Source organism: Cherax quadricarinatus, chromosome 27 (genome assembly GCF_038502225.1).
Source record: "Cherax quadricarinatus isolate ZL_2023a chromosome 27, ASM3850222v1, whole genome shotgun sequence".
NCBI lineage: Eukaryota > Metazoa > Arthropoda > Malacostraca > Decapoda > Parastacidae > Cherax > Cherax quadricarinatus.
This window is the reverse complement of record NC_091318.1, coordinates 1,821,382-1,836,164: the sequence shown is the minus strand read 5'-3', so window position 1 is coordinate 1,836,164 and position 14,783 is coordinate 1,821,382. Positions and strand designations below refer to the sequence as shown.

Here is a 14,783-nt window from a genome sequence, read left to right as displayed (position 1 = left end):
TTATATTTCCATTGCTCTCTCTAGGCTAGAACATTACTGTACATTAATATCTCCATTCAGAGCAGGTGAAATTGCAGATCTAGAAAGTGTACAGAGAGCCTTTACTGTACATTTAAACTCCTCAACTACTGGGAACGCTTGGATATATCATAATCTACACTTAGAAAATCCTAGAAGGATTTGTCCTAAATCTGCACACAGAATTAACTCCCCACGAATGTAAAAGACTGGGCAGGCGGTGCAAAATACCCCCAATGAAAAACAGGGACGCCATTGATACACTAGGAGAAAACGCAATAAGTGTCTGGGGCCCAAGACCATTCAACAGCCTCCCACCATGCATAAGGCTAATTACCAATAGGCCCCTGATTGCCTTCAAGTGGGAGCTAGACAGATACTTAAAGTCGGTGCTGGATCAGCTGGGCTGTGGTTTGTACGTTGGACTGCGTGCTGCCGGCAACAACAGCCTGGTTGATCAATCCTTGATCCACGGGGAGGCCTGGTCGTGGACCGGACTGCGGGGGCGTTGATCCCCGGAATACCTTCCAGGTAGACTCCAGGCAGGTAGCACTTGTTAGTGCACCGTACTTCCTCGGTTTGCTGGAAGCATTTCTTTCTCTTCTGTGAATAATTTTCTAAATCTTGTGTTACGTTCTTCACATAATCTCTGGCCACTCTTTGTGACCTCAACCTAATTACCTGGTTCTTGGCTGCATATTCATTTCTCTTCTACTCAACTCATTGTTTTCTTGAGTACTTTGTCTTCTATACTTTTTCTATGCTTTGGTCTCTTTACACCTTCAGTTAAACCATGGGTTCACTTTGGTCTTATCATTTTTTCCTATTATTCTTTGGTATGAACATCTCCTCTGCGCACCTGCCCTTAGCAGTCACTAGTTCCATCATTTCATTTACTGTCTTTCCCTCTATTTCTCTTTCCCACTGCACTTCATGCAGGATTCTCCTCATGCTTATGTAATCCCCTTTTTTTAAGCTTGGTTTCTCCCGTCCTTCTCGTGCTGCTGCATTCTCCACTGCTAACTCTGCAAGGTGTTGAAAACTCAGGACGTTTTGATCACTAGCGCCAAGGGATCTTTCGTGTGTGATATACCCTAAGTCTGAACTGTTCAATGTGAATGTGAGATCCAGCCTTGCTGAAACATCCTCTCCTATTTCTCTGGTTATATAATTAACATATTGGTGCATGAGGTTTTCCAATTCTGTCTCCAGCATCTTAAACCTTCACGTTTCTAGTCTCCTGTATGGCTCTAGGTTTTTCCAGTCATTCTCCAAATGATTGAAATCTCCATGATGAGTAATTTTGCCCTAGCCTTTCTGGCTACTTCCGCTAGTGTATCCACCATTGCTCTTTTGCACTCATCATACTCGTATCTTGGCCTCCTGCTGTTCAGTGGTAGGTTGTACATTATTGCTATCATCACTTTTGGACCCTCAGTCTGAACTGTTCCTACAATGAAGTCATCTGCTTTCCCTCTGTCCATTCCTCCCATTTCCTCAAAACTCCACTAGTTTTTGATAAGCAGTGCCGCTCCCCCTCCTCCTCTGTTCTCTCAGGATCTGATATTCATTTGGAAAGATCGCATCTGTTATCATTCCTGTAAGTTTTGTCTTTGTTAGTGCTATGATGTCAGGTGATGCATAAATGATTCGTTCTTACCACTCCTCACTCTTATTTGGTATTCCATCTGCAGTGGTGGGCCATACCTTTAGCTTCTGTTCCTGTACTGTATTTTTGGAGGTGGAAGAGGATGGTGAAGGCTGGGGATGTGGGAGGCAGGGCGGAATATTATGGAAGGCTGCTGTGATGGTGAAATTAATGCTTGAAGAGGGGGGAAGCATTTGTGTTTGGTGTTCCTCCAGAGGCTGAAGTTTCCTGTCTGCCACTGCATGCCCTCCTGAACCACATGAATAATTATTGAACTCTGCCTCTCTTCCCATTTCTCTTTCCTCCATATATCTGAATCTGATTTAAGCATCTCCTTTGTTGTTACCCTTATCATCTCCAAGTCACCTTGATGGCCTGATATTATTTCTGCAAGGGACTTTTTAGCTGCATCCCGTGCGTCAGTCCCCTCGCTGTTTGGTGACGTTCCCATTTCAATCACTTTGCTCCTTTTGGACCTCATCTTTAAGTCCTGCTTCAGCACATCCAGTTCTTTCTCCAGTCTCTGTATCTTTGACTCAGAGCTAAAGCTCGTAACTCCCATTTCTTTCTCTCTGCAGATAGCTTCACCACCATGTTATTGGAAAGCTCGTTTATCCTTTTTTCTCATTCTTGATTCATTTTACTCTAGAGCTTTCTGCCCATTCGTCCTCTTCAGACTAGCCATCTTCGGTTCCCTTGCCTTTATGTTTTCCCTTTGAGATTCCATTTTTTGTTTTATTCTGTTAGGATGATCTAGTTTCTGCAGCTTTGTAAAAATGTTGTTTGTGTACTCACCTATTTGTGATTGCAGGGGTCGAGTCACAGCTCCTGGCCTCACCTCTTCACTGGTCGCTACTAGGTCACTCTTCCTGCTCCATGAAATTTATCGTACCTCTTCTTACAGCTGTGCATGAATCCTACCTCCATTACATCACTTCCCAGACTGTTCCACTTCCTGACAACTCTGTGACAGAAGAAATACTTCCTAACGTCCCTGTGATTCATCTGAGTCTTCACCTTCCAATTGTGACCCCTTGTTGCTGTGTCCCATCTCTGGATGGAGAACTCATCCAATTCTTCTTTCAGATAAGGTAGCAGATCGGGAACAGGTACTTGGGTGAACAACGCTGTGACATCAAAACTTACTAGTGTAAAATCATTAGACTTGTTAATATTTTGTAATTTTTCTTTGAGATCAACATTGTGAAAAGACTGCGTCTATCCACACTACGAGAAAACTATTAGAGACGGAGCTTCAGGAATTAGTGTTACATGCCTGACCTCATCAATGAGGGAAGTCCTTGTATGAGAGGTCACCTGTGCCAGAGGTGATCTTTGGTCTATTGTGATTCACTCACGCTCGACTCTGCACGTTAGATACCAGATGTATTCTGAACAATTTCAGTAGCACAGACGCCTGCAACTTACTGCAAGCTATAGTGCTGATCACTAGGAAAAAAATGTTACGTTACATTCACATTTATATGAACCTGAAGTAATTATTTGGTTATCCATATCATAGAGAGATATTTTTTGTTGCAATAACCAATAGCCAAATCCAGTCATTTCTAGAGTAGAACCACAGTCGATGGCCTCCACTCCAAACCAACAGATACAGATACTAGTGCCGGAAAAAAAGTGTCCCCCAGTACCACCAATACCACCAGTCCGATGATATTCTTCTTTGCAAATATACAGGGTCTAAAGCCAGCAACGAACAACAAAATACCTTTCATCCGTGGACTGCTTGCAGAGGCAAATGCGATGTTCGCGACTTTCACAGAGACCCACATAAAGGATCACTTGGACAACGAAATATGGATCCCAGGTTACCACCTATACAGATGCGACAGAGTGGACAGGCAAAAGGGAGGGGAGGTTGGCCTGTATATCGCAGAGTCAGTTGTTTGCACAGAACTGCTTAATGCCTCAAATGATGTAGTGAAAGTTTTAGCAGTAAAGATCGAGAACCAAAACCTAGTCATTGTGGTAGTCTACAAGCCTCTGGATGCAACGTCCCAGCAATTCCAGGAACAGCTGTTAAAAATTGACCATTGTCTGGAAAATCTGCCAGCTCCTGCCCCCAACATCTTGCTCCTGGGGGATTTCAACTTGAGGCACCTAAAATGGAGGAATATAGCAAATAATGTTGTTGCAGTGATAACACCAGGAGGCAGCTCAGACGAGAACTCACACACACACGAGCTTTTAAATCTCTGCATAAAATTCAACTACTAGACTGGAGAATACATTAGACCTCATCTTCACTAACAATGATGATCTGATACGAAATGTCACCATATCAAAAACAATATACTCAGATCACAACATAATCGAGGTTCAGACATCCATGCGCGGACCCCCAGACCGACAAAATGAGATTAGTCACGAGGGAGCCTTCACCAAATTCAACTTCAATAACAAGAACATAAAGTGGGACCAAGTAAACCACGTCCTAAACGATATAAGCTGGGAAGATAGATTAAGCAACACAGACCCCAACTTATGCCTAGAACAGATTAACTCGGTGGCACTCGATGTATGCTTAAGGCTTATTCCTTTAAGAAAAAGGAGGAGTAGATGTAAAACAGAAAGAGACAGGCGCTCCCTTTACAGGCGATGGAAAAGAATAACAGAGCGGCTAAAAGAGGCCAATATATCTGAAATGCGTAGGGAGTCACTGGTCAGAGAAATAGCAAACATCGAACTTAAGCTAAAGGAATCTTATAGGAGTCAGGAATCGCGGAAGAACTAAAAGCCATAGATGAAATCGAAAGAAACCCAAAGTATTTCTTTTCTTATGCCAAATCAAAGTCGAGAACAACATCCAGCATTGGGCCCCTACTTAAACAAGATGGGTCCTACACAGATGACAGCAAGGAAATGAGTGAGCTACTCAAGTCCCAATATGACTCAGTTTTTAGCAAGCCGCTAACCAGACTGAGAGTCGAAGATCAAAATGAATTTTTTATGAGAGAGCCACAGAATTTGGTTAACACAAGCCTATCTGATGTTATCCTGACGCCAAATGACTTCGAACAGGCGATAAATGACATGCCCATGCACTCTGCCCCAGGGCCAGACTCATGGAACTCCGTGTTCATCAAGAACTGCAAGAAGCCCCTATCACGAGCTTTCACCATCCTATGGAGAGGGAGCATGGACACGGGGGTCGTCTCACAGTTACTAAAAACAACAGACATACCCCCACTCCACAAAGAGGGCAGTAAAGCAATAGCAAAGAACTACAGACCGATAGCACTAACATCCCTTATCATAAAAATCTTTGAAAGGGTCCTAAGAAGCAAGATGGCCACCCATCTAGATACCCATCAATTACACAACCCAGGGCAACATGGGTCGCTCCTGTCTGTCTGCTGAATCACTACGACAAGGTCCTAGATGCATTACAAGACAAAAAGAATGCAGATGTAATATATACAGACTTTGCAAAAGCCTTCTACAAGTGTGACCATGGCGTAATAGCGCACAAAATGCGTGCTAAAGGAATAACAAGAAAAGTTGGTAGATGGATCTACAATTTCCTCACAAACAGAACACAAAGAGTAGTAGTTAACAGAGTAAAGTCTGAGGCGGCTACAGTGAAAAGCTCTATTCCACAAGGCACAGTACTCGTTCCCATCTTGTTCGTCATCCTCATATCTGACATAGACAAGGATGTCAGCCACAGCACCGTGTCTTCCTTTGCAGATGACACCCGAATCTGCATGACAGTGTCTTCCATTGCAGATATTGCAAGGCTCCAGGCGGACATTAACCAAATTTTTCAGTGGGCTGCAGAAAACAATATGAAGTTCAACGATGAGAAATTTCAATTACTCCGATATGGCAAACATGAGGAAATTAAAACTTCATCAGAGTACAAAACAAATTCTTTCCACAAAATTGAGCGAAAAACCAACGTCAAAGACCTGGGAGTGATCATGTCGGAGGATCTCACCTTCAAGGACCATAACATTGTATTAATCGCATCTGCTAGAAAAATGACAGGATGGATAATGAGAACCTTCAAAACTAGGGATGCCAAGCTCATGATGACACTTTTCAGGTCGCTTGTTCTATCTAGGCTGGAATATTGCTGCACACTAACAGCACCTTTCAAGGCAGGTGAAATTGCTGACCTAGAAAATGTACAGAGAACCTTCAAGGCACACATAACTACGATAAAACACCTCAATTACTGGGAGCGCTTGAAGTTCCTGAACCTGTACTCCCTGGAATGCAAGCAGGAAAGATACATGATTATATACACCTGGAAAATCCTAGAGGGACTAGTACCGAACTTGCACACGAAAATCACTCACAACGAAAGCAAAAGACTCGGCAGACGATGCAACATCCTCCAATGAAAAGCAGGGGTGTCACTAGCACGTTAAGAGACAATACAATAAGTGTCAGGGGCCCGAGACTGTTCAACTGCCTCCCAGCATACATAAGGGGGATTACCAATAGACCCCTGGCTGTCTTCAAGCAGGCACTGGACAAGCACCTAAAGTCGGTACCTGACCAGCCGGGCTGTGGCTTGTACTTTGGATTGTGTGCAGCCAGCAGTAACGGGCCCCGCGGCCCGGTCACAGACCGGGCCGCGGGGACGTTGACCCCCGGAACTCTCTCCAGGTAAATTCCAGGTATGGTTATTGCAACATCATCTAAAATACGTCAAAATCTTTTGTACAAAATCCCTCACGCAGTAATACATATGTCTCAGAGAAACCAATTTAAAATCAGAGACAAAATTGTACTCCCGGAATATATATATATATATATATATATATATATATATATATATATATATATATATATATATATATATATATATATATATATATATATATATATATATATATATATATATATATATATATAGTATATATATTCTCTTATGAAAATAAGAAATTAGTTAACTTAAAATTATTAGTTCCTCAATTAGAAATAAAATGTCTATTTTATCGACTACAAGGCCTCTGGTTCGAGTACTAGGTAATGACATATCTATATCCAACAACCCATGTTCGCCAAGTATTCAAATAGACACTACATTTGGCTGCTAATTGACTCTTTTTGGCCATAATCTGTGTAACAGTTAATTTTAGCAAGGGAAATTTGCACAAGCAAATAGTACATACACTCTGAAAAGTTATACTATATGTTTTTTTAAAGACCTTTATACTGGCAAAAGAAAACAAAACATATACTGTGCGATAATCGAGTGTCCCTGGAAATGTACAAGTGGACGGGAGTGCGGGAAATTATAGGATATGAAACATTTGAGACAAGTAAACTTAATGTCTTCTTACCTTCTTACCAAAAACTGGATTTATCGACTACAGGAGCTGGACGAGACGGATGTAATGGCTAAACCCAACGTGTTTTGTCACTTCGCTCGTGGTGTGGGCGAGCCTCGCTACCTGCCCATCTTGTCCTGGAGCGACCTCAATACCACCCTGCAAGACGCTCTCACTACCTACAACGAACTCAATGCTGCCATGAACCTAGTGCTCTTCGAAGACGCAATGGCGCACGTCTGCAGGTACACTGGAGCAGTCTAGACTTCTTGCTCACTCTTTATTTTTACTCTTAGGTATTCTCTCTCTCTCTCTCTCTCTCTCTCTCTCTCTCTCTCTCTCTCTCTCTCTCTCTCTCTCTCTCTCTCTCTCTCTCTCTCTCTCTCTCTCTCTTCCTTTCTCTCACTTTTTTCTCTAAATGAATAAATGAATAAATAAATAAATAAATAAATAAATAAATAAATAAATAAATAAATAAATAAAAAATATTACATGGGTGTTTTTAATAAACTGTTGTATTAATAAGAGAAATATGGAATTGTGATTATTATCATGGATATTGTTATTATTAATATAATTATTATTATTATTATTATTATTATTATTATTATTATTATTATTATTATTATTATTATTATTATTATTATTATTATTATAGAATTATAGTTATTATTATTATTAAGCACACATCGCAGAGAAGCCATTTTATTAAACTTCATCAAGAGTAAAGAGGATCTATACACATGACTTATATATTTAGTGATCACACGAGGTTTCTTATGGGCCTCCACATCTACAGCAACAACATTCTCCAATACGAATGATGGTTCATCTACAAACTTTTGCTTCCCTCCGCCTCCAACTTCATTTTACTTCTGTCGGCGTCTGGTACACAAACTTTCCCATCATCCCAGTACAGACTCCAGCATAAACGTAACCTCCACCCTACTAGTCCACCTGCTGAAGTCACTATTACCTCCGCCCTTCTAGCCCAACTATTGATGTCATTTCAGCCACCCTCCTAGCACCACTGTTGAAGTCTGTCCCTACGCTAATAGTCCCATTGTTGAAGTCATTATTCTGACCCTATTAGCGCGCCGCTGTTGAAGTCATTACCCTCACCCTGCATGCAGTTAACATGGGCGTAACAGCAGTCATTCAAGAACTATAAGAGATATCATTAGGTTCAGTTCACATCGCCTTAATCTAATACAACCAGTCTCTACACTATACTTCTGCCGGATACAAAGTGTATAAATTAGGCATCTTTGTAGTACTCACGTACTTATTAAGGAATGTTTGTATAATTCATGTTAGGCGCTAAACCCATGTGGGTCATTCAGGGCAAGGAGTGGTGGAGGCTCGATCCTTCGTCTGACAAGAGCCAGATACATGTGCGTCCTATTTCTACTCACCTATGTGTCGGTTATTAAGAATATAAGAACATATTAGAATATAAGAAAGAACACTGCGGCAGGCCTACTTGCCCATGCGAGGCAGGTCCAAGTGCCCTACCGGGTTAAGCTAATGCCCTAACCTAGTCAGGTCAAATCACATTCACTTAAGGAAGGAGCACGGCATCTGACCTAGTAGCACAAGCTAGTCAGGTCCAACTCACACCCACTCACACCCACTCATGTACTTATCTAACCTATTTTTAAAACTACACAACGTTTAAGTCTCTATATCTGTACTCGGGAGTTTGTTCCACTCATCCACAACTCTATTACCAAACCAGTGTTTACCTATATCCTGAATGAATTTTAATTTTTCCAACTTAAAGCCATTGCTGAGAGTCCTGTCTAGGCTAGATATTTTTAGCATGCTATTTACATCCTCTTTATTTATTCCTGCTTTCCAGTTATACACCTCAATCATATTCCCCCTAATTCTATGCCTATCTATCAGTCTATCCTCACAGGGAAGATTTCTGATACATGGGTTCAACTTTGTCATCCTCCTGTGTACGTTTTCCAGAGCATTTATATCCATTCTGTAATACGGTGACCAGAACTGAGCAGCATAGTCTAAATGAGGCCTAACCAAGGATATATAGAGTTGGAGAACAACCTGAGGACTTCTATTATCTATACTTCTTATATGTAGCCAAGGATTCTGTTAGCTTTATTGGGAACACTTATGTACTGATGTCTTGGTTTGAGATTACTGATAACCAGAACTCCTAAATCCTTTTCGCAATCAGTAATATTAAGGTCCACATTATTTAGTTTATATGTGGCATGGTTATTTTCCTGTCCAGCATTTAGAACTCTGGATTTGTCTATATTAAACTTCTTCTGCCACTTCTCCGACCACTGCATCAATCTATTCAAATCATCCTGGAGTGCTCTAATGTCCTCATTAGAATGAATTGGACGGCCTAATTTGGTGTCATCAGCAAATTTGCATATGTCGCTATTTATCCCCTCATCTATGTCGTTTATGTAAACTGTGAACAACAAGGTGCCCAACACTGACCCCAGAGGAACACCGCTTGTGACGTGCCCCCATTCTGATTTCTCCCCATTTATGCAAACTTTCTGCTGCCTATTTGTCAACCATGCTTCTACCCATGAAATAATTTCTCCTCCTATTCCGTGTGCCTTAAGTTTTCTCAATAGCCTCTGATGTGGAACTTTCTCAAAAGCCTTACTGAAGTCCATATACACAATATCATATTCAGTACCATGATCTACCTCCTCAATTACCTTAGTGAAAAAGTTAGTAAATTCGTAAGACAGGAACGCCCCTTTGTAAAACCGTGTTGAGATTCATTAATCAATTTATGCCTATCAAGATGGCTACGAACTGCCTCGGCAATTATTGATTCCATAAATTTTCCCACTATGGAGGTAAGGCTTATTGGTCTGTAGTTCGAAGCTAAGGACCTGTCACTTGCATTGTCAATTGGTATTACATTTGCCATTTTCCACTTGTCTGGCACTATGCCAGTTTGTAGCGATATTTAGCTAAAGGTTTGCAAAGTTGCTCTTTACATTCTTATAAAGCCCTTGAAAACATTTCATCAGAGCCTGGGGATTTGTTAGGTTATAATCTCTATTTGTTTGAGAACCATGTTACTAGTTAACCCAAACGTGCATAGTTTATTATTGCCCTGTTGTACATAATTCATTATTTCTGGAATTTCGCTAATATCTTCCTGAGTAAAAACTGAGAGCAAGTAAATGTTGAAAATTTCACACATTTCCTTATCACTGTCAGTGATCTGACCTGAGTTACTCTTAAGTGGGCCTATCTTGTCCCTAATCTTACTTCTTTATACCTGAACGAACCTTTTAGGGTTAGCCATCGAATTCCTTGAGACTTTAGCCTCATAATCCCTTTTTGCTTTTCTTATTCCTTTTTTTATTTGTCTCTAATTGAATATATTGATTTCGTCACCGCCCATCCCCTCCTTTGATACGCCTAAATTTGCCTCTCTTTTGACCAATGAGATGTTTTAATCTATTGTTCATCCATTTGGGATCATTTTTGTTAGATCTACTTTCCCTATTTGGAGCAAAAGTTGTCTGGGGCTAGAACTATGCTCTGAAACACGTCATATTGGCAACCAACACCACCAACCTGACACATAGTAAGGTAATCCCAATTTAGCCCACCCAGATAATTTCTCAGTCCCACGAAATCGGCCAAGCGGAAATCTGAGACAGAGATTTGATTGCAGTTATCTGGGTAATACCAAGATATGTTGAAACTAAGTGATTTGTGATCGCTTTCCCCAAGCTCATCATTAACCTCAAGATTATTAATTAGTGAATGTTTGTTGGTAACAACGAGGTCTAGCAGGTTGTTTCCTCTAGTTGGTTCTGTCACAAACTGTTTTAAAAACCAATACTGAACCGTAACAAGACAGTCACTGGACTAAAGATTTCCTATCACATTGTTCTAGTCTCTTTGTCTAAAGTTAAAATCTCCCATTAATACAACATTTTCATATCTAGACGCCTTATTAATGTCGTCCCACAGCAGCTTACTACACTCCCTATCTAGGTTTGGGGCCTCTAAATCACACCTAAAATAAATTTTTCACGACTCATGAGAAACTGTAGCCAAACAGATTCTGTGCCCGATGTTTGTAATCTTATATCTTGTCTAACACAACAGTTTAAATTATCTCTCACATACATCGCCACTCCACCACCTTTTCTGTTGACCCTATCAGTGTGGAATAGTTTATAAGACTGTATGTTGCATTCAGAAGGCATTTCTCTGTCTTTCAAGTTGAACCAGGTCTCTGTTATAGCAATAATATCTATATTACCTACACTTGCAAGTAATCTTAGCTCATCTCTCTTATTTCTTAGACTCCTGTTATTTGTATAATAAACATTAAGGGAGCTAGCCACTCGTTGCCCTCTACTATCTCTCTTTTTCTGTTGAACAATTGTTTTGCCTTTACTAGGAACTTAATTTTGAATATTGTCTTTTAAACATATCCCTGAGGTATCCTGGTAATATTTGCTATTTTAAACCCTAGTACTGCAGCCTGATTGTTTCCCACAAACACCCATACCTTTACAATCTATCAGTTTAAAGTCCTAGACAGGTTATCAATTACCCCCTCAATTGAATTAGCTAATACAACCACTCCAGCCCCAGAGAGATGAACCCCATCCCTTGCATACATATGTTTGCCATAGAATTTGTCCCAGTTATCAATGAATGGGGTTGTAAGTTCCTTGCATTACCGGTCTAGCCAGCAATTTATACCAGTTGTCCTAGACATTCATTCATTGCCCACTCCCTGTCTAGACAAGATGCTACATATGATTGGGATCCCTCCGTTAGACCTGACTACATCTATGGCCAACCTGTACTTATCCAGCATGGTCCATATATCTTACATGAGAGTCTCCCACAATCAGAATATTCTTACCTTGATTATCAGGACAGTCAGTGATACCTTTAACCTCACTGACCACTGAAGTACACTAGTTCTGGAGACCAGATAATCGATTTCCTACCTTCACATCTTCTCTATTAATCTTCTGTATCTTCTTTCTTCCTTCTATGTCAGTCCAGTGTGATTGGATTGATATAGTTTTTTACACATGTTTTATTTACATGTTAGTATTTAATACTAATCTATGTTGGTAAAAACATCTGTGCAGCACCCATCTAGAATCTAAGGGCAAATAAATGTAGGGTACACAAACTTAATATAGCCCTTTCAAATCAGAGATAAATCTGACCGTCACACTGAGTGGGACAGAGGTTTTCTTTTCATACTTTAAAATGACATAAATATGTGTCAGTGCCTTGGAGCGGCTGCTGCTATTCAGAAAATAAAATAATTTCAGATTGTTCCTCCAGTTGCACATTCTCTCTAAATAATGCAAACAAACATAACTTGCTCGAAATGCTCGCAAAAATACACTCCTAGATAGTCCAGTAGGGCTACTGTACTGATCCTCAGAGATGTCAACTTGCTCCACCGACCTCGCCCACATAGTTACCTGGCTCTCAAGGACTCCAGCATATACAAAGTTTATGTCTATATTATACAGTATATGCTGTACAGGCGTCAGAGAGTATTGTAGAAGGTAAAATATTGTCTAACAAAATGCCTCACTCTTCTAGGTGTTTACATTCCTTTTTCATATAATTATCAAACATATTTTATGAAAATTTTTTACAACGTGCATTTTTCTCAATAATAATAATAATAATAATAATAATAATAATAATAATAATAATAATAATAATAATAATAATAATAATAATCATATTATTATTATTATTATTATTATTATTATTATTATTTATTATTATTAAAGATTCGCCGGTATTCTCCCGGCCCGGGCCTTTTCCAAGTGGTGGCCCGGCCTTGGCTCCCTCTTCAGGGAGTGTCTGAGACCTAAGTCTCCCATGGGAGGAGGTACAAGTACCCCCTCATCTTTGGGACCAACTGTCCCCAGGCCTAGCCACAAGCTAGGCCTCTTTGGTCTGCCATCCCCGCCCCAAGGGGGCTGATGGGAATGACAGTCTTTTGAGCTGAAAGCTCGGGCTCAGGCACCTACCCTGCCCTAGAAGGGCTGGGCATGGTGTCGATGAATAATAATAATAATAATAATAATAATAATAATAATATTATTATTATTATTATTATTATTATTATTATTTTTATTATTATTATTATTATTATATTATAGTAATAATTATAATGCATATATAATTATAACAATATTATATAATTATTATATTAATAATAATATTATTTTATAATAATTAAGTAATTTGTATTAATTAAAAGTTCTACTTTACAAATTTCTGCCGTGAATGCTGTTGATCTAAATAATCACATCTTCCATATTAGACAAAGATTTCACTCAATGAAATTTGAATATAAATATTTCTATAAGTGACGATGAACAACAAGAAATGCTAAAACAGAAGTTATGTTTGTGTGTTTGTGAAGAATCAACCGCATCCTGGAGTGTCCGCGAGGTAACGCCTTACTGGTGGGTGTGGGAGGCTCTGGTAAACAGTCCCTGGCTCGCCTGGCGGCCTTCATCGCTGGCCTCGAGGTCTTCCAGATCACACTTACCAAGGACTATGGCTTGCAGGAACTCAGGGTAGGTTGCCTCATTAACTTGTGTTACTTAATTAAGAGTTGTCTATGGTGCTTGTCGATAGACACACCCTATTATTTGAGTGTGCGCATCTGCGCGTGCGTGTGTCATGGATGTGTGTGTATTGCGTTTGTGTATGTGTGTGCATGTGTATGTATGTTAGTTACCATTTTTTCAAGGCACTTGTCACTAAGACACTTGGCCTTCGTGTGTGTGTGTGTATGTGAGTGTGTATGTGTACTCACCTAGCTGTGGTTGCAGGGGTCGTTTCACAGCTCCTGGCTCCGCCTCTTCACTGGCCGCTACTCGGTCACTGTTCCTGCTCCATGAGCTTTATCATTATTTTCTTAAAGCTATGTATGAATCCTACGTCCACTACATCACTTCCCAGACTATTCCACTTCCTGACAACTCTGTGAGCGAAGAAATATTTCCTGACATCCTTGTGATTCACCTGAACCTTCAACTTCCAACTGTGACCCCTTTTTGCTGTGTCCCATCTCTGGAACATCCTGTCTCTGTCCACGTTGTCGATTCCTCTCTGTATTTTATATGTCGTTATCAAAACCCCCTATTTCTCCTGTCTTCCAGCATCGTCAGGTCGATTTCCCTTAACCTCTCTTCGTAGGACATACCCCTTAGCTCCGGGACAAGTCTTGTTGCAAACCTTTGCACATTTTCTAGTTTCCTTACATGCTTGGCTAGGTGTGGGTTCCAAACTGGTGCTGCATACTCCAATATGGGCCTAACGTACACAGTGTACAGGGTCCTGAATGATTCCTTATTAAGATGTTGGAATGATGTTCTTAGGTTTGCCAAGCGCCCGTATGCTGCAGCAGTTATTTGGTTGATGTGCGCCTCAGGAGATATATCCGGTGTTACACTGTCGTTGTATGGTACCGCAACAGCTAAACGCATTGTATAACCATTCACAACTGACGTAGCATGAAATTTTGGTGCGTAGACACAGGTCGAGCGTCACCAGTCCATCATGAGACCACCTGGCATAATGAGCACTCCTAAGATTTTGTATAGCATTGTTGTTTAAGATTGTGTACAATAGACTCTACTAAATATCTATCGAGCTTGTATAACCCATAATTTAAGTTATATACTGTATTCCTGCCATGTTTCAAGAGAGAAGAGTCAATTATATTTCTTTCTTTGGCAGAACTGTTTGGTACAATTATTGGAATGGTACAGGAGATTCCCAAGTAA

At 40.3% G+C, this 14,783-nt stretch overlaps 1 protein-coding gene across 1 annotated transcript in view; it reads left to right on the top strand.

Annotated features, from left to right (window-relative positions):
* Dhc93AB (Dynein heavy chain at 93AB) overlaps positions 1 to 14,783 on the top strand; it is a 646,785-nt gene that overhangs the window by 373,228 nt on the left and 258,774 nt on the right. Inside the window, exons 39-40 of the mRNA XM_070089003.1 lie at positions 7,018 to 7,217; positions 13,412 to 13,568. Of these exons, the coding sequence (XP_069945104.1) occupies positions 7,018 to 7,217; positions 13,412 to 13,568 (357 nt within the window). The remainder of the gene's footprint in view (positions 1 to 7,017; positions 7,218 to 13,411; positions 13,569 to 14,783) is intronic.